At 40.7% G+C, this 19246-nt stretch overlaps 1 protein-coding gene across 5 annotated transcripts in view; it reads left to right on the top strand.

The window, feature by feature from the left end:
- DLGAP2 (DLG associated protein 2) overlaps positions 1-19246 on the top strand; it is a 667152-nt gene that overhangs the window by 623385 nt on the left and 24521 nt on the right. For all 5 annotated transcript variants that reach the window (XM_075923575.1, XM_075923576.1, XM_075923577.1 and 2 more), the window contains 2 exons: positions 14567-14652; positions 16621-17036. In XM_075923575.1, the coding sequence (XP_075779690.1) occupies positions 14567-14652; positions 16621-17036 (502 nt within the window). The remainder of the gene's footprint in view (positions 1-14566; positions 14653-16620; positions 17037-19246) is intronic.

Consider the following 19246-nt stretch of genomic DNA (forward strand, 5'->3'; position numbering starts at 1 on the left):
TATGACCCCTAGATCCCTTTCCGCCATGCTCCTTCCTAGACAGTCGCTTCCCATCTTGTATGTATGGAACTGATTGTTCCTTCCTAAGTGGAGCACTTTGCATTTCTCCTTATTAAACTTCATCCTGTTTACCTCTGACCATTTCTCTAACTTGCTAAGGTCATTTTGAATTATGTCCCTATCCTCCAAAGAAGTTACAACCCCACCCAGTTTGGTATCATCTGCAAACTTAATAAGCGTACTCTCTATCCCAATATCTACATCATTGATGAAGATATTGAACAGTACGGGTCCCAAAACAGACCCTTGCGGAACTCCACTTGTTATCCCTTTCCAGCAGGATTTAGAACCGTTAACAACCACTCTCTGACTACGGTTATCCAGCCAATTATGCACCCACCTTATCGTGGCCCTATCTAAGTTATATTTGCCTAGTTTATCAATAAGAATATCATGTGAGACCGTATCAAATGCCTTACTAAAGTCTAGGTATATGACATCCACCGCTTCTCCCTTATCCACAAGGCTCGTTATCCTATCAAAGAAAGCTATCAGATTAGTTTGGCATGACTTGTTCTTCACAAACCCATGTTGGCTATTCCCTATCACTTTATTACCTTCCAAGTGTTTGCATATGATTTCCTTAATTACCTGCTCCATCATCTTCCCTGGGACAGACGTTAAACTGACCGGTCTGTAGTTTCCTGGGTTGTTCTTATTCCCCTTTTTATAGATGGGCACAATATTTGCCCTTTTCCAGTCTTCTGGCAAATACTTTCTTCTGCTGTCTGGGACATAGGTGGTAGTTGTCATTCACATACATCTCTATAAGGTATTGATTATTAATATACTGCAGATGACCCTGCTAACAATTCAGGACCCTTTGAGGACTGAGGAGCAGGTGGATATTTAGGCTATTCCTGCAAACACTTAGGGCATGTCTACACTAAAAAAATAATTTCAAAATAACTTATTTCAAAGTAGCTAATGAAATAATAATTTAGAAATAGCGTGTCCACTATATGGGGAAGTCTCAAAATTAGTCCGAGACAGGCTACATTAATGTGGACATGCTACCTCGACTTACAGCCCCAGGAAGCACTGGGGAGTAATTCGTTTTAATTACTCTGGGGAGTAATTATTTCAAAATAGCAGCACTGAAGCATCCACACTACTGCTATTTTGAAATAACTATTTCAAAATTAGCATTATTCCTTGTGGAAAATGGGAGTTGTTATTCTGAAATAACCATCCTATTGTTTTGAAGTAACAGGCTTGGTAGTGTGGAGGCTCTGCTTCTTATTTCGAAATAAGTGTAGACCAGGGCATAGACATGTACTTAACTTTAGGCATGTAAATATTCCCACTGACTTCAGTGGGACTACTCATCTGTTTAAATTCCTCTGTCTTCCCCTACACACAAAGGAATGGTAATGTGACTTTTCACCACTCCTGAAATACATAGTATATGTGGCAATAACAACACAACTGTGAGGACAGTCTGACTCCATCATCATTCCAGAAGACAACATATTAGAATCTAGTAAATCAAGACCTCCCAGTGGATAGGTGTTCAAAATGGGGGGTAGCGGGTAATGATGGGGTGCTAAAAAGAGAAGCGAGTAATTTTTGGTACCTTTAGACTTTTAACCATAATTCACTGTTCAAACAGGAATCATATGTATGGTTGTTCTTGGCTATTATTTACAGCAACTGGAACCAAAGGTATATAACAATAGTAATACTTCCCCTCAACTCCTGTATTTGAATACTTTATTCAGAAGCTTTGATTACTTCATTCATCCAGACTCTTACTACAGGTGATTACCAATCCTTTTAGTAGGGCTGTGGTTCTTCTTTGTGTGCTGTATTTTGGGTAATGTATGCTTATACAGTAATCTCTTAATACATCCATGCAATGATTTACACAGACACAGTGGAATATCTACAGCAAAACAGCATTTGGTGCTTGGCTCCTAGTTCTGGTTTGCAAATTTGATCACTGTAAATGACAAAAGCTGTTTGTGAAAGGTCAAAATCTAAAACCCAAAGCATATATTTTCAAAAGTACAGATTCCACCAATGCATCTTTTGGAGGATTTTGTATATAAGATTAAAATTACAAAATTATCCCAGGACACAATATATATTAGTACTGGTTATTTCTGTAGTAGGTTCCAAATGATACATCTCTGTGAAAATATCCATCTGTAAGATTTCTTAGCAGAAAATACATTTAGACATATTCCCGTTTGCCTTGTTTGCAATAAATAAGAAAGCAGAGTAGAATCATTTTATTTCAAAATGCAGAAAAAATTAGTTCACGAGTCATAAATAAGACTAAACTACTTCAGTTTTGTTAGCCTTTTGCATCAAAGCACCTAAAATAAGGACTTTTTTATTATGTTTTACCTTGATAGATTGCATTACTAGCTTTCTCATTAGAATTCAATGCAGCGCTCTTACAATGCTTCTGCATTTATTTGCATTAATAAATTTGCTTCCAGGATGGATAATTAGTGCATTATTAATGTTGCACTGATTTAACAAATTGGTGTGAAAATTATTGCTATTTCAGATTTAGATAATATGAGACAGTCTAAACCAAGGCAGCCTACTATTATGAAAGTCTTGCTACCATAAATGTTTTGAAGATGATAGATTGCTAACTTCAGCACCAATCTAGCAATTGCACTGCATGTGGATCTGTACAGTTCCTGCATGTGGAACACCTACAGAACCCAGCCCTTTATAGGAAAAAGAAATATTTTCTGTCCTTAATCCTGCACCATTCAAGGGAGTTTCATTATTGACTTCAATAGCCTTTTATTCCCGAAGATGTCCAAATCGTAAAATGTTAAATCTGGGTTAATATTTTGTCACTATTCTAGTATATCAGTTCTAGTTAACGCTGCAGTTTTGTCATTCCTATAGCAATAGTCATAAAAGTACTAGAAAGTCATGAGATTACCAGAGGGTAGAAACAAATCCAATGTGTATCAATTTTGGAGATAGGTGTGATATGTAGAATAGAAAATTGACTCTCTTTCCGTCATTTGTCATGAACATGGCATCCTTCAAAATTGGTCATTTTTAGGGCTATTGATCACAGTTAACTCACATGAGTAACTCCAAAATTATTGCAATTTAAAAAATTGTGATTAAGACGTTTTCTTTGCATTGTTAAACAATACCAATTGACATTTATAAAATGTTTTTCCACGTTTTTAAAGATTTTGATTTCAATTATAACACAGAATACAATCTACAGAGCTCATTTTAGATTATTTTTATTACAAATATATGCACTGTAAAGATGACAAACTAAAGGAATAGTATTTTTCAATTCACCATCTACAAGTACAATTATGGAATCTGTTTGTTGTGAAAATGCTTTAGTAAAGCATTTGATGTGGTCTTATCATGACCTTCTTATCAATAAAGTAGGGAAATACAACCTAGATGGGGCTACTAATAGGTGGATGCACAATAGGCTGGATAACTGTTCTCAGAGAGTAGTTATTAATGGTTCCCAATCATGCTGGAAAGGCATAACAAGTGAGGCTCCGCGGGGGTCAGTTTTGGGACTGGTTCTGTTCAATATCTTCATCAACAAGTTAGATATTGGCATAGAGAGTATGCTTATTAAGCTTGCCGATGATACCAAGCTGGGAGAGGTCGCAAGTGCTTTGGAGGATAGAGTCATAATTCAAAATGATCTAGACAAACTGGATAAATGGTCTGAGGTAAATAGGATGAAGTTAATAAGAACAAATGCAAAGTACTCCACATAGGAAAAAACAATCAGTTTCACACATACAGAATGGGAAGCGACTAGTGTCTAGAAAGGAGTACTGTACGGCAGATAGGAATCTAGAGCTCTTAGTGGACCACAAGCTAAATATGAGTCAATAGTGTGACACTGTTGCAAAAAAAGCAAATAGGATTCTTGGATGCATTAATTCGACATGAGAAGTGATTCTTCCGCTGTACTCTGCACTGATTAGGCCTCAGTTGGAATATTGAATCCAATTCTGAGCACCACATTTCAAGAAGGATGTGGAGAAATTGGAGGTCGAGAGAAGAGCAACAAAAATTATTAAAGGTTTAGCAAACATGACTTGTGAGGGAAGACTGAAAGAACTGGGTTTGCTTAGTTTAGAAAAGCGAAGACAAAGGAGACATGATAGCAGTTTTCAAGCATCTAAAAGGGTGTTACGAAGAGGAGGCAGAAAAATTGTTTCCTTGTCCTCTGACGATAAGACAAGAAACAATGGGCTTAAATTGCAGCAAGGGAGGATTATGTTGAACATTAGGAGAAACTTCCTGTCAGGGTGGTTAAACCCTGAAATAAATCGCCTAGGGAGGTTGTGGAATCTCCAACACTGGACGTATTTAAGAGCAAGTGAGACAGACATCTATCAGGGATGATCTAGACAGTGCTTGGTCCTGCTGTGAGGGCAGGAGACTGGACTTGATGTCCTCTCAAGGTTCCTTCCAGTTCTCATATTCTATGAGTCTATGAATACATGAAAGTGCAAGTTACAGATGTAGATTTTTTTAAATTACTTAACTGCTCTCCAAAACAAAACAGTGTAAAACTTTAGCACCTACAAGATCACTTAGTCCTATTTCTTGTTCAGCCATCCACTAAGACCAACAGGTTTCTTTACATTTATGGGAGATAATGCTGCTCACTTCTCAGGGGAGCGAACAGCCATGAGAGGGGTGTGGGGAGTAGTTATCATTGGTTTGCTGTCAGTCTGGGATGGTGTATCGAGTGGGGTCCTGCATGGCTCTGTCCTGGGTCCAATAATATTCAACAGTCTCATTAATGGCTTAGATAATGGATTGGATAACATTCTTTTAAAATTTGCAGACTACCCCAAGATGGGATGCTTGGAGGACGTACCTGCAAGGGATAGTCTATGTATACTTAGTCCTCTTCAGCACAGGCAGATGGCCTAGATGATCTCTTGATGGCCTGTTCAGCCCTATATATCTATGCCAATCCACTGAATGATAGCTATAATATGAGGCTTCCTGGTCTTCAGTGGAACAGTTAGTCTGACCTGTACTCCATGTGTTTTCTATATTATAACATGATCTAACACAAAGATTAAAGGATAAATGCATTTCATTATTTTTGTATATGTTGCATAGAAATCATTAGAGCTTATTAGAATCGTTTGTGTTTAATTTTGCTCCTTTCTCCCAATGTCACATTCACATTTTCCTGAAGTGCAATCATGAGGCAGTCATTTAATTGTAAAGACCCTACTGTGGTATCAGCCTTCCTTGGACAGATCCAAAATGCAGAATCCTGTAACACTCCCTTAAGAGTAAAAGCTGCATTTGTGGCCCCTCCCAAGTAGTGTCTGTACATATGCCCTTGCTATACTTTTTTAAAAGGTATAGCAAACAGTCCTCTAAGTTCAGTCTTGTCACCATGGAGATAAGCTATTTCAGAAAGTAACTGTAGATGGAGAATCTTCATCCAGTGAGGGTATTTCTTCTGGGAACACATAAAGATTTGTCTTGGTCCAGTGCTGTTCAATATTGTTATCAATGATTGGAAAGGAAACACAAAATCATTGCTGTTAAAGTGTGAGGAGGACACAAAAATTGGTGGAGTGGCAAATAATGATAAGCCCAAGTCAGTTCTAAAGAGCTATTGGGATTTCATGATAAGGTAGGGTCACTTGAACAACATGTGTTTAATACCATTACATTCAAGATCATACATCCAGGAACCAAAAATGTTGGTCACATGCAGAGGCTGGGGAACTCTATTTTTGAAAGAAGTGACTCTGAAAAGACATTTGGGGTCAAGGTGAATAACCAGCTGCACATGAGCTGCCATTTTGATGTGAAAGCTGGTCTAATCATGGGTTGTGTACTTATTTAACTAATTCACTTACAAGTGTAATTTTTTTAATCTAACATTGATACTGGCACTAGCCTTAGCCATTGAATTATGCCCGTCTAAAGCACTTTTGCCAATATAACTGCACTCACAGTAGGTGGTTGTACCACTGTAAGTAGGCTAGGACTATAACAGAGTTTAAAGAGAAGCTAGATAAATTCATGGAGGATAGGTCCATAAAAGGCTATTAGCCAGGGGGTAAGGAATGGTGTCCCGACCTCTGTCTGTGAGAGGCTGGAGATGGATGGCACAAGACAAATCACTTAATCATTGTCTTCAGCCCACCACCTCTGAGGCACCTGGCGCTGGCCACTGTCGGCAGACAGGCTACTGGGCTAGATGGACCTTCGGTCTGACCCAGTACGGCTGTTCTTATGTTCTTATGTTAAGTATACTGGTATACTTAATGCAGTCCAAGTTCTGTGTTTAGAGTAACCCTAATGTAAATGCAAACCGTGGCTGTATAAGCAGGGGAATATTGACTAGAATTGGGGAAGCATTGTTGCCTCTTTATATTCATTAGGAAACCATTACTGGAATATTGCATCCTGTTCTTATGGCCACACCTTTAAAATGATAAAAACAAATTAGAAAGAGTTAAGAAAATAACTACATGAATTGACATCTGGAAAATCTGTCTTCTAATGAAAGACTTATGAAGCTCAGTCGATTTAATTTATCCGAAGAAGAGTTCTAGTGGTAACTTGATTGTGTAATTTTGTACATGGAGAAAAGGTTTCTGATAGTAGAGGGCTATCAGCCTAGAAGACAAAGGCATAACGAGTTAATGGTTGGAAACCCTAGCTAGACAAATTCAGACTAGAAATAAGGGACACATTTTTAATAGTAGGCATGTGTATTCTGCAATCAAATACAGGCTGGCCTGTGTCAACCAACCTGTGCTCATGGGGCTTCAGCAAGGGTTGTTTAACTGCAGTCTAGAGGGATGGGCTTAGGCTGGAGCCAGAACTCTGGGACCACCAGGCCCCCTCCTCTGGTGTAGAATTCCATACCCGAGCCCAAATGCCTGCACAAAGTCAGGTGACAGAGGCCAGCCATGGGGTTTCTTTCAAAATAACCACAACTACATGGTGTTGTATATCTCGAATAGAGTATTTCGAAATAGCGGCCGGACACGATTATGCAAATGAAGCATGGGAAATTCAAATCCACGCTTCATTTGCAATTTCTGTCGGCTACATTTGCATTCCTCTCGAAGGAGGAATGCGTGTACACATACCCTTGGTGAACTGTATGGCCTATGCTATGCCTTCTGGCCCTAAAAAAAGTTTTGAATCAGAGGAACTCATTGTGCCACCCCCAGATACACCTTCTCATAGCAAGTAGCCTTTGTTTGCCACACTAGCATTCCCTCCTTTGTCCTCACTCCACCCTCTCTCCCAGCAAGCACATACACACACTATATTCAAAGACGAGGAGTCCTGTGGCACCTTATAGACTAACTGAAGTGTAGGAGCATAAGCTTTCGTGGGCAAAGACCCACTTCGTCAGATGCATGTAGTGGAAATTTCCAGAGGCAGGTATAAATATGCAGGTCAGGATCAGGCTGGAAATGACAAGGTGGATCCAATCAAGGAGGATGAGGCCCACTTCTAGCAGCTGATCAGGAGGTGTGAATTCCAAGAGAGCAACTACACACCGCACCATAATAACTCGAACTCAGGAACCAATCCTTGCAACAAACCTCGGTGCCAATTCTGCCAACATATATACACCAGCAACACCATCACAGGACCTAACCAGATCAGCCATACTGTCACTGGTACATTCTCCTGCACATCTACCAACGTAATATATGCCATCATGTGCCAACAATGCCCCACTGCTATATACATCGGCCAAACTGGACAGTCCCTACGTAAAAGAATCAATGGACACAAATCTGATATTAGGAATGGCAACATACAAAAACCTGTAGGGGAACACTTCAATCTTCCTGGACACACAATTGCAGATCTAAAAGTAGCCATCATGCAGCAAAAAAACTTCAGGACCAGACTTCAAAGAGAAACTGCTGAGCTACAGTTCATTTTCAAGTTTGACACAATCAACTCTGGATTAAACAAAGACTGTGAATGGCTCGCTAACTACAAAAGCAGCTTCTGCTCTCTTGGAATTCACACCTCCAGATCAGCTGCTAGAAGTGGGCCTCATCCTCCTTGATTGGATCCACCTCGTCATCTCCAGCCTGATCCTGACCTGCATATTTATACCTGCCTCTGGAAATTTCCACTACATGCATCTGACGAAGTGGGTCTTTGCCCAGGAAGGCTTATGCTCCTACACTTCAGTTAGTCTATAAGGTGCCACAGGACTCCTCGTCGCTTTTGCAGATTCAGACTAACACCTCTGATACTATATTCAAAGAGAATTGGCTGCCAAATTATGATGCTAAATATGGGAGCAATAAGGGCAAAGCACAGGGAAATTCCCCACCATCACATACATTGTAAAGCAGCCAAACTTTGACCACCAAATTTGTTCTAAAATAACTAATGTAACTAATTAATGGATTTGCCTCAACCAATAGCTAAAAAGCTTTCCAGGAATGTTGTAATTGAAACAAACTGACTTTTATTTTAGAAAATATAAAGATTTTAATAATTTAATCTTCTTTTACAAATTATCCTATTGATTTTTTATAATAGACACTTAACCTAATGAAAAGTTCACATTCCTAAAGATCCAGGATTTTGTCACACAGACTGCTCATTTAGTTTCTTACAGAAGAATTATCATTTAGTATCTGAATGCACAAAAAGACTTTTAAAATAGTCAGAGATCTGTTATGTACAGGCAGTCCCTGACTTACGCGGATCCGACTTACGTCGGATCCGCACTTACGAACGGGGCTCTCGCCCCGGAGGTCGAGGTGGCGGATTGCTACCTGCGAGCTCCGGGGCGAGAAAGCCCCGTTCGTAAGATGCTCCGGTGCCCCTGGTCTGCTGGAGACCGTCTCCAGCAGACCAGGGGCACCGGGCGGGTTCCCGCGCTCCTGAGGCTTTGCCAGAGCAAAGCCTCAGGAGCGCGGGAACCGCCGCTGCTGCCGCTTGAGTCCGGGTGCCTGTGGTCCGCTGGGGACGGTCCCCAGCAGACCACAGGCACCGGGACTGAAGCCGCAGCCGCGGGGGGGGGGGAGGGTCCCGCGCCTCTGAGACTTTGCCAGAGCAAAGCCTCAGAGGCGCGGCACCCCGCTGCTGCTCTGCTCCCCGTGTCCCTGGTCTGCTGGGGGGGGGCGTGGATAGTGTGCCCCCCCCCAGCAGACCAGGCTTTTGTTTTGGACCCTGGAGCAGAGCAGCTGGGGTGCTGCGGATTGGTCCTGCAGCACCCGCTCTGGGCACTACTGGACCAACCCTGCAGCACCCCAGCTTCTCTGCCCCAGGCGTCCTGATTCAGCCGCTGCTGGTCAGTTTCAGCAGTGGCTGAATCAGGACGCCTGGGGCAGAGCAGCTGGGGTGCTGCTGGGTTGGTCCAGTAGCGCCAAGTAGCGGTGCTACTGGAGCAACCCAGCAGCACCCCAGCTGCTCTGCCCCAGGCGTCCCCAAGTCAGCCGCTGCTGAAACTGACCAGCACTGACTACAGGAAGCCCGAGGCAGAGTTGCTCTGCCCCAGGCTTCCTAGAATCAGCCGCTGATCAGTTTCAGCAGCAGCTGACTTGGGGAAGCTTGGGGTTCTTAAGTTGAATCTGTATGTAAGTCAGAACTGGCGGTCAGTTTCAGCAGCGGCTGAATCTGGACGCCAGTTCCGACTTACATACAGATTCAACTTAAGAACAAACCTACAGTCCCTATCTTGTACGTAACCCGGGGACTGCCTGTATTAGATTTTGTTGTTGGAAGTCTAACCTTCGTTTAATATAAATCCTATTTTCTGAACTCTTTCTTCTAGCAAATAAAACCCACTTCAAGGAACCATGAAAGTCACCAATTTGCTTTATGCATTCATCTGATAATTAGTGCTTATTTTGTAACACAACATATTCTGCAACCTGGACTTCCTGCTGGAACGTAATATAGCAGTAAAATGGCCACATCTACAAAAATGCAGAAATCATTCACAAATACAGGGAGAGATAATTCTTAATATGCCTTTCTAAAAAATGTTTTGAAAATACGCTTCTGTTTGTTGTAAATATTCCTTCAGCTAGCTAAAGCAGTTGAAGTTCTCATTGCTTTACAGTTTTACTTTAAGGTATTATTCTACTTAGAAAAGTGACTGTACAAATGAAACTTTCTTACACAGCAGAATAGTGTAATTGCTCATCCTTGTGTGTTTAGAGTCAGATTTGCTTTGTTGTCTCAAAAGTAAGGGTTTCTTGCTGTTTACTTGTTACCTCTGAAAGCCAATACAAGTAAGGGAGAGTGAGCCAAAGTCTTTTCCATAATTAGAAATGAGGTTACATGGAGTCATGAGAAGCATAATGTGGTGTGCAAAACTTTTTATTGCTAGTGATGAGGGAAAGGGGAAAAACCCAGCTTTGCTTTCAGCACAGGTTGAGGTCTGTTTTCTTTTAATCAGAACTATTTGCTTTGGAATTCATTGAAAGACAGTAAATCTGAAACCCCACTATGTTATTTTCAATGAGCCTATGTTCAGAGCTGACCAATAATGCTGAAATAAGTGGTGCCATCTATTGGCTAAACATTAAAAGCTAAAAGAACCAAGCAAATAATGTTTCTTTTCTCAGTTCACTGAGCGGCTGCAAAACAAATCAAGCTACACTCTATTTGCATTTATTCAGTTTCATGAGATCCCTTTTTAACTCTTTTCCATCTGCTTTCAACTTAACTATCTTGAGTAATTTGGTATTGTTTGCAAACTACTATCTCAGGGTACGTCTACACTAGCCCCCAGATCAATTTAGAGAGGCTAATAAGGGTGACCAGTATTGCAAATCAAGCCCAGGATTTAAATATTGCATGTTCCCGGCCAGTTGCCATTTTTATAAATTGACTAGCCCAAAGTAACTGCCCACGTCCACATGCGGCAGTGAAACGGGCTTCCGATTTAAAGCCCCTAATTTGAATTAGGTGGTAAACCTCATTGCAGGAGGAATACCACCTAATTTGATTTAGGGCTTTAAATCAGAAGCCAGTTTTACTGCCGCATGTAGATATTTAAATCCCGGGCTTGATTTGCAATTCCGGTCACTCTCATTAGCCTCCCTAGATCGATCTAGATCTAGGGGGCTAGTGTAGATGTACTCTCACTGTTTACCCCTTTTTCCAGATCATTTGTCAATATGCTGAACAGCCTAGGTTCCAGTACAGATCCTCGGGAAAGCCCATTATTTATTTCTCTCCATTCTGAACACTAATTTATTCCTACCCTTTGTTTCCTGTCTTTTAACGAGTTAATAATCTATGAGAGGACCTTTCCTCTTATCCCATGACTGCTTACTTTTCTGAAGATCCTGCTGCAAGAGACCTTGTCAAAGGCTTTCTGAAAATCTTTGAATACTTATAAAATTTTGTATGATGCCAACCTTGATTGAAAAGCCATTGGAGGGGAGAGCACCTATGAAGGATGATCTAGATATACTTGGTCCTGCCTCAACATCGGACAGCCTCCATGCGTTCCTAAACCTCTCACTGCCAGAAGCTGGACTTGGATGATAGGGGATGGTTCATTTGATAAGTGCCCTATTCTTTTAATTCCCTCTGAAGAATCTAGCAGAAGACAGGATACTGGGTTAGTTGGACCACCGGTCTATATGTTCAGACTAATGTAAACTAAACTAAGGCTGCCTGGAAGACAGCAATTCTATTCGGTTCTATTATTGTTGTTCTGCATCAAGATGAAACGAATACATTTCAGACTATTTCACAAAAAAACAGAAAACCTACTTCAGGACAGCCACAAGCCCAGTAGATAGGACCTTCACCTAGGGTGTGAGAGACTCATGTATAAGTTTATGGTTCAAATCAAATAGAGTGGAATATCAACCAGAGTTTCTGCAGCCCTGGAGAGTGTCCCTGTCATTGAGCTATTAGCTCAAAGTGGGGCTTTCTGTTTGTGGCAAAATATTTCTTCCTGAGAAACCTTCAAAAGATTTTGTTGAAATTAATACATTTCTGCAAAATGTTTCTGATAAATCAGCTTTTTTTACAAAACAACATTTAGTTGAAAAATTCTTGAAAACCTCTAAACCTGGCCATTCTGATCAAATTAGAATTATCTCCCTTTCTTTCCCAGATGATGACTATATGCTGCCTGCGTTTTGCAGGAATTGTTCTCTCTCCTCCTACCCCCCACCATTGTTAGATAAAACTATTGTGTTCTGCTTTTACTTGTTTCAGCATTTGCCTCCGTTTTGTAGGTTTGTTTTCTGTTTGTCAGGTGTTGCGATATTTGCTCTCCAAATTACATTAAAAGTCCTTATTTGGCATCTTCCTTCTGCTGCAGGGCACAGCAAGCAAATGTAAGGTATTAAAATGTGAAAGCAATCATCAGAACATTTTAGTGAGTGTCAGCCTTGGCAAGCTGGATGGGAGGATAATTTGGCAGAGTTTCTGTTTACAAGAAATGTGTGCCAGGCTATTTTGACACCTGGACTGCAATTTTACTGATAACTGTGTTTCAGTAATATAACAGTTCAGTGTAGATCAACTATATATATATAGATAGATAGATAGATTCCTAAAAATTTCTGTGTCGGTTACATTTTGGGTAAATTATAGTCATCTAGCGCTCCTTCAGAGGGCACCTTGGAAGAAGAAATCTTTGACAGGCTTTCACCATGGAGATGTTCCCAAATTGTTCTATTAGTGGAAAGATTTTAGCCCATATGGAACACAGGGAAATCTGCTCTGATGTTTCTGAGGTGCTGGGCAATGCGTATGGAGGCTAAATATTTGGCTAAATAGCCATGATCTTACCTTTATCTTCAGATGATTCTCCTAGTGAGATCTGTGCAACGCCATTGTCTTTAATATGTTTATGCAGGTTTAATCGGTTTGTTAAATGTAATTTACTAAATAATTCTATGGATGATGGACTAGAAGAAATAGAATCCAGTTTATTTTACTTTATCTATGTTGGCTCAATATGGTTAACTAATAGGAGTAAAAGCTACTAGAAATATATTTTTGTTATTAAGTCAGCAGCTGTGACTGTGAATACACAGTTGCCAATTTTATACAATCCCTTTTCAAAACAACACTGTATCTTAAGTTAACAATTATTTCTACTCACAATATGTTATGGAAACATATTTCATAATAACTATACTTATTGTTAACTACCATTTATTTTGTTTAAAGAACAAAATATCCTCCAAAAGTGAACAAAACTTATTTTAATTATTTTTTTGGCTGCAACATTAGTGTGTGTGTGTGTGTGTGTGTGTGTGTGTGTGTCTGTGTGTGTGTGTGTGTGTGTGTGTGTGTGTGTGTGTGTGCTTATATAAAATCCTGCCGTATTTTTTGATAGATATGTAGTGCCAATTAAGGTGAAAACTACTGTGAATATATTTTGGTAAGAGTATTCCAGATGGGAATACAATTTAAAATTCCTGATTTAATTTATCTAGTATTCTCAAGACTGTCTTGTTAAGAAAGATGGCCTAGGGTATTTTGTGGTATTTTTTTCACTTATATATTTCTGTATTTCTCTACGCAGTTGTCAATAGAATCTATTCATTATAACATTTCTTTTTATGATTTGCAATTTTTATGGGGCTATTTTCTTTAATTTATTTTGTAAATCATCGGATATCATGAGATCATTCCCTAATCACTCTCTATATATTAAAAAAAATTTCCTGTGGGACAACACGGTGATGTCATCATGTCATCTGCATCGTCATGCCACTACTGCCATCCGCTTCCATCCTCAGCCACTTGCTGTGGGCAATCTCAGTGACACCCCTCCAGCCATAGACTGTTCCAGCTCCAGGTCCCGCTTCACACCCTCGGGGGCTACGCCACCAGGGAGGACCTTCTGGGGCTGGGTTCCCTCTGCCATCCAAGCCCAACCCTCCCCAGCTGGGCCCCTCACATTCCCTCTGCCATCCACGCCCGACTCCCCCTCAGTCCCCTCATCTCTTCCACTGAGACCCCAAATCCCCAGTCCACTCCTGTCCCCTCCCCCAGGCCAGACACCTATCTCCAACCTGCTCCTGCACCGTCCCCCTTGGCCAGACACTTACCCTTAGCCTGCTCCTGCACTCTTCCCTGTTCTTGCACCCTGCCCCCACCGTGCTCCTGCCCCCTCCTCCCCAGTTAGGCACCTGCCCCCAGAGAGGAGGGTGGCAAGCATAGTGAGCAGGGGGCACAGCCCCCTAGTAATATATGAAGGAGCCAACCTGTGGGTTCCAAGTTCTAATAATAGGATAGTTGAGCCAGTCTTACTTTCTGCCAGCATTAAACTGAGTATTTGGATCTGCATAGATTTAAGAAAGGGAAATACAGATCAGGACAGAAGTGGATATGCAGTTTTATACAACACAGCACCAAAACAATGATACCAGACTGAATGCTCGTTTAAATGATTTTACTGGGTTAGATGTTTCTTTGAAATAATTAAGGAAACATATAATGCATTTAAATAAAGTTAGGTAGAAATAATATTGGATTGTCAATGTTCATTTCTGCAGATGTATCTTTTATGTTGAATTAGGTGGAAACAGCAACTGATTCAGACACCGAGAGCCGAGGCCTACGGGAATACCATTCTGTGGGAGTGCAAGTAGAAGATGAGAAACGGTAACTCAGTCAAAAAAATGTGTAATCTTTTAGAAGACAAACAACTTTTGTGAATAAACTGCTAGCAAAAACATAGATGGTGTTATCAATGACTAATTCACAAGGCCAAGCTTGTATGTGCCAACTGTTAATGTTGTATGAGATGTTTTAGCTTTCTGTTCATATTTACTTAGTTTGCAGTTTTTTTCTTTAGTTGGGGGAAGGGAAGATTAATGTTTGTAAGGTAAATTTATGGCTCCTAATAATGAGAGGAATCACAGAACAGATGCAAGCACACTGAAGCACCAGCCCTGCAAAGAGATACCCAGGGATGAATTTCTATGCTATGCAGTCCTTTTGCGGGGTGCAAACTAACTCAACCCTGACCTGACTATGTCTAGGAGGCAGTTTCCATGGGCAGTCAATCCTTGTCCAGTATGCTAAGACTTCTGACAAATGTGCCAATTCTAGAGGTGGTGGTGTTTTTTATTTAGTCACTTGATCATAAGGCATTAGACTAGGACCACTGTCTCATTTCACAGAAGCCTTCAAACAGCCTTTAGGGTTAGCAATCGCTGTCACACAGCTCCTTCTCTGCCAGGACTGCTCATCTCAGAGGTTTACAGCCACCCACAGTGAAGACACATTCCCTAGGGGCAGATATTTGCTGTATACTTAGCCATCCTCATCATTAGCCAGCAGGAGAAATGGAGGAGACCAATCCCAATAGTCTCTTCTGCCTCTGCTAGTGGGTCAGGGACAAGCCAGACACCCCTTCCTCTCTGATGAGTCTCATTGCCCAGGCCAACTCTCCCATGACATAGAGAGGGAATTGGGAGGTGGGGGAACTCAGGCACACCCTTTACTCCAGGTTCCAGCCTAGGCGCATCCTGTGGATAGCAGCTGTCTGGAACATCTCCTGAGCCAGCAACATGACAGCTGTGAATCCCTGGGCCACTTCCCTACAGCAGCTCTCCAGCACCTTCTTCATCCTTACTGCAGGACCTTCCTCCTGTTACCAGATAGTGTTTGTACTTCCCAGTCCTCCAGAAACACACCTTCCTATTCCCTCTTCCTGCACACTGTGAAGTAACTTGAGGGAAATCTTTTAACCAGCGCTAGCTGAGTCTTAATAAGCTAAGCAGGATATCTGGAACCAGTCTTAATTGGTCCTAGAAAGTTCCTGATTGACTCTAGGTGATTTGACTAACCTGGAGTAGCCCCTGCTAGCTGACACAGGGCAAAGGGATCTATTTAATCTGGGGCTAATGTACCTCTTCTGTAGCCCTCTGTTCTGACTCTGTCATATAACCTTTACTCACAATTGGCATGAGCTAAATTTGACCTGTATTTTTATGAATACTCCTTTGGCCCTCTGTTTCAACTATTTAATATAAATTGATTCTAGTGTTTAATTATCCACGATAAAATTATCATGAGTCACTCACCATATCATGGTAATTCTATACCATGTTCAACTAAAAACATAAAGCCACATCAACTCCCTATCAGATTTTACATTTATTACAAAATTCTCAATGACCTTAACTCAGAATGTCTTTGAATAGGACTCTTACTTTTGAAACCGTTTTCTATATTTTTTGACAAACTTCATTTCATCAGTATATGCAGGACTGCAGGTCTTTGATGCTAATTTCCTATGCTGATTATCAAGTATGTGCAGTATAATATAATGTGTAGAAAGATCAATATTTGCTTTCAAAGATAGTTTAAATTATGTTCACTTACATCTTTATTCAGATCAATAATGACCCCATATCACCTATATATGTGCTTATTTTTGCATTGTCATCCACTCTCTTGTATAAAATGACTAAACAGGGTGTTTTTTATAAAGATGAATTAAACATCCTGTATGTCAGCAAAAATATGCTTTAGTATTAGATGCAGAAAGAAAATCAGATTTGTTTTGCCAGTACATTATTCCCTCACTATATATCTATTTGTCTTTATTTCTCCTTGCCGAAGACATGGACGGTTTAAACGTTCAAATAGTGTAACAGCAGCTGTTCAGGCTGACCTAGAACTGGAGGGCTTTCCAGGACATATAACAATGGAGGACAAGGGACTTCAATTTGGTTCATCATTTCAGAGGCATTCAGAGCCTAGCACTCCTACCCAATATGGTGCAGTAAGAACTGTACGGACACAGGGACTGTTCAGTTACAGAGAAGACTACAGGACCCCGGTTGACACCTCAAATCTTCCACCTCCAGAACCCTGGCTGGAACCAGCCATTGAGACAGTAGAAACAGGTCGGATGTCCCCATGTCGAAGGGATGGATCTTGGTTTATGAAGTTACTACATACTGAAACAAAGAGGATGGAAGGATGGTGTAAAGAGATGGAGAGAGAAGCAGAAGAAAATGATCTTTCTGAAGAAAGTAAGAATATCTAGTGTCCTTTGTTATATACATTTTATAGACAATGTGAAGCTGTGGTTTATATTTATTATTGATCAATTTCTATGCCACTTATGGTATGTTAAATGCTGTACAATACGAACAGAGAGAAGGTTTCTGCCCTGAGGCACTTACAGTTAAAATTCCCGATTTTGTAGTTGACTGTGCTGGCAAACTGCTGTATTTGTATGGAGCCCCACTGAAGTCAATGAGGGTCCAATTGCACAGTCAGTGGGCAGGATCACCCATGGTTTTTTTACTTTATGAGTGAGCTTCTGTGCTCTGCCTCTAAATGAGAGAGGAGGAACTCATGTGGCAATAAGTCACCCTTGTGGTCTCCTGATTGTGAATTGCCCCAGGGGTCATAGAGAGGCCTTGGTATAATTTAGACCTGACAATGCCAATGTAAGGCAATAACATAGCCCTGAATCTCTTCCATGCTCAGTGCTTGAGCTCCATCCCGACAAACCCTTTCAGCCAATTCTATGCCAGGGCATCATCTGCAGTTCTGCACAACAACATTTTTCTCTCAGCTGGATCCAGGGCTTTTAGAACCGTTTTACTCTACTCCAGCTCTTTTCCAGCCATAAAGGGGCTGGAGAGATGGTGGGGAAACAAAAATTGGAGAGGAAGCAGGGTAAGGAAAGACAATGGTTAGTTATAGCAACAGAATTTGATAGTTATTTGGGCATGCGCGCTTTTAGATGATTCAGTTTCGTTTTGTTGCTGCTTTTTTTGTAGAGAATCGTTATTATTAGTTCATTTCTTGTGGACACCATAAAAGAAGTGATGGAGTGAAATAAAAAGTGATGCAGGCTTTTTGGAGCAAGAACCATGTTGGCATTAATGATGCAGATAAATAAAAGTGTTTTGACTTTTAGATGCCTCCCCACAACTCTGTCCACTGCCAAGTATCTTTTAGCCTTTGTTGACAGGTTTTTTATCTAAAGCTTTTTTAGCTAGTTTTCCATTTGCTTAACAATGTACAAGTATCAGAGGGGTAGCTGTGTTAGTCTGAATCTGCAAAAGTGGCGAGGAGTCCTGTGGCACCTTACAGACTAACTGACGTGTAGGAGCGTAAGCTTTCATGGGCAAAGACCCACTTCGTCACATGCATCTGACGAAGTGGGTCTTTGTCCATGAAAGCTTATGCTTCAGTTAGTCTATAAGGTGCCACAGGACTCCTTGCCACTATAACAATGTACCTTTCCCAACCAATTTGGGTTTTGTTTTTTTCAGTTCAGACTTCCTCAGGGACAGGAACAATTCATTTAGACTTTTGTTACCCACATATTCTGAATGTTCTTGTCTGACTACTTCCTCTCTTCCATGTCAGAGTCATGTTTTGCCCTCATATCTCTGTACTGTCACACAATCCACTGTCCCTTTCCTATTTCTTTTTCTGAGGAAAAATAGTCTGTTTTATTGTTAATTAATTTTTATTCTTAATGATTTTGCTCCGCCGTGCTGCGCACAAGCCTTTGCTGAGTAATTGCATTATCATACTGCTGCAAGGCCAGTCTTTCCACCACAACCCCCTCCTTTGCTCTTTTGTCATTTCTTTCATTGTGTTATGTCTGATATTGGACTGTAAGCAATTCAGACCAAGAAGCTTGCCTTCATTCTGTGAACTTTTAGGTGCTGTTATATTATTATTATTATTATTATTATTGTTGTTATATATGTATTTATTTTATAATATTGTGCTTTTGAAAGAGTGGATGTTAGATGAAAGAGTGGACTCCGCAAACTTCTTCCATAAGAGTCTTGACCAAGCCCTGGCTGGGTTGATTTAGTTGGGATTGGTCCTGCCTTGGGCGGGGTGGCTGGACTTGATGACCTCCTGAGGTCTCTTCCAGCTCTATGATTCTATGATTCTAGTGGATTTTTTAATACTCTTTCTCATGTACCTTGTTCATCAGATATTTCAGTTCCTAGAAATCTAATGCCTTTATGCTATTGCAATTTATAAATTGTTTGCTTTGATGCAGTAGCACAAAGGCACAGATTCCAAGTTTATCTGTTACTCTCAGTCACTCTTCAGTCTTCAACTGTTAGAAGCAGCCAGGTTTTGTTTTGTTGTGGTTGTTACTTTCTGGAACATAAAACTGTCTTCTAAATACCTTAGGAATCTTGGGCATGTCATTTTGGATTAATATTGATATCTGAATTCTGAACGTGCTTATAGCACC

This window comes from Pelodiscus sinensis, chromosome 3, assembly GCF_049634645.1.
Source record: "Pelodiscus sinensis isolate JC-2024 chromosome 3, ASM4963464v1, whole genome shotgun sequence".
Classification (NCBI taxonomy): Eukaryota; Metazoa; Chordata; order Testudines; family Trionychidae; genus Pelodiscus; species Pelodiscus sinensis.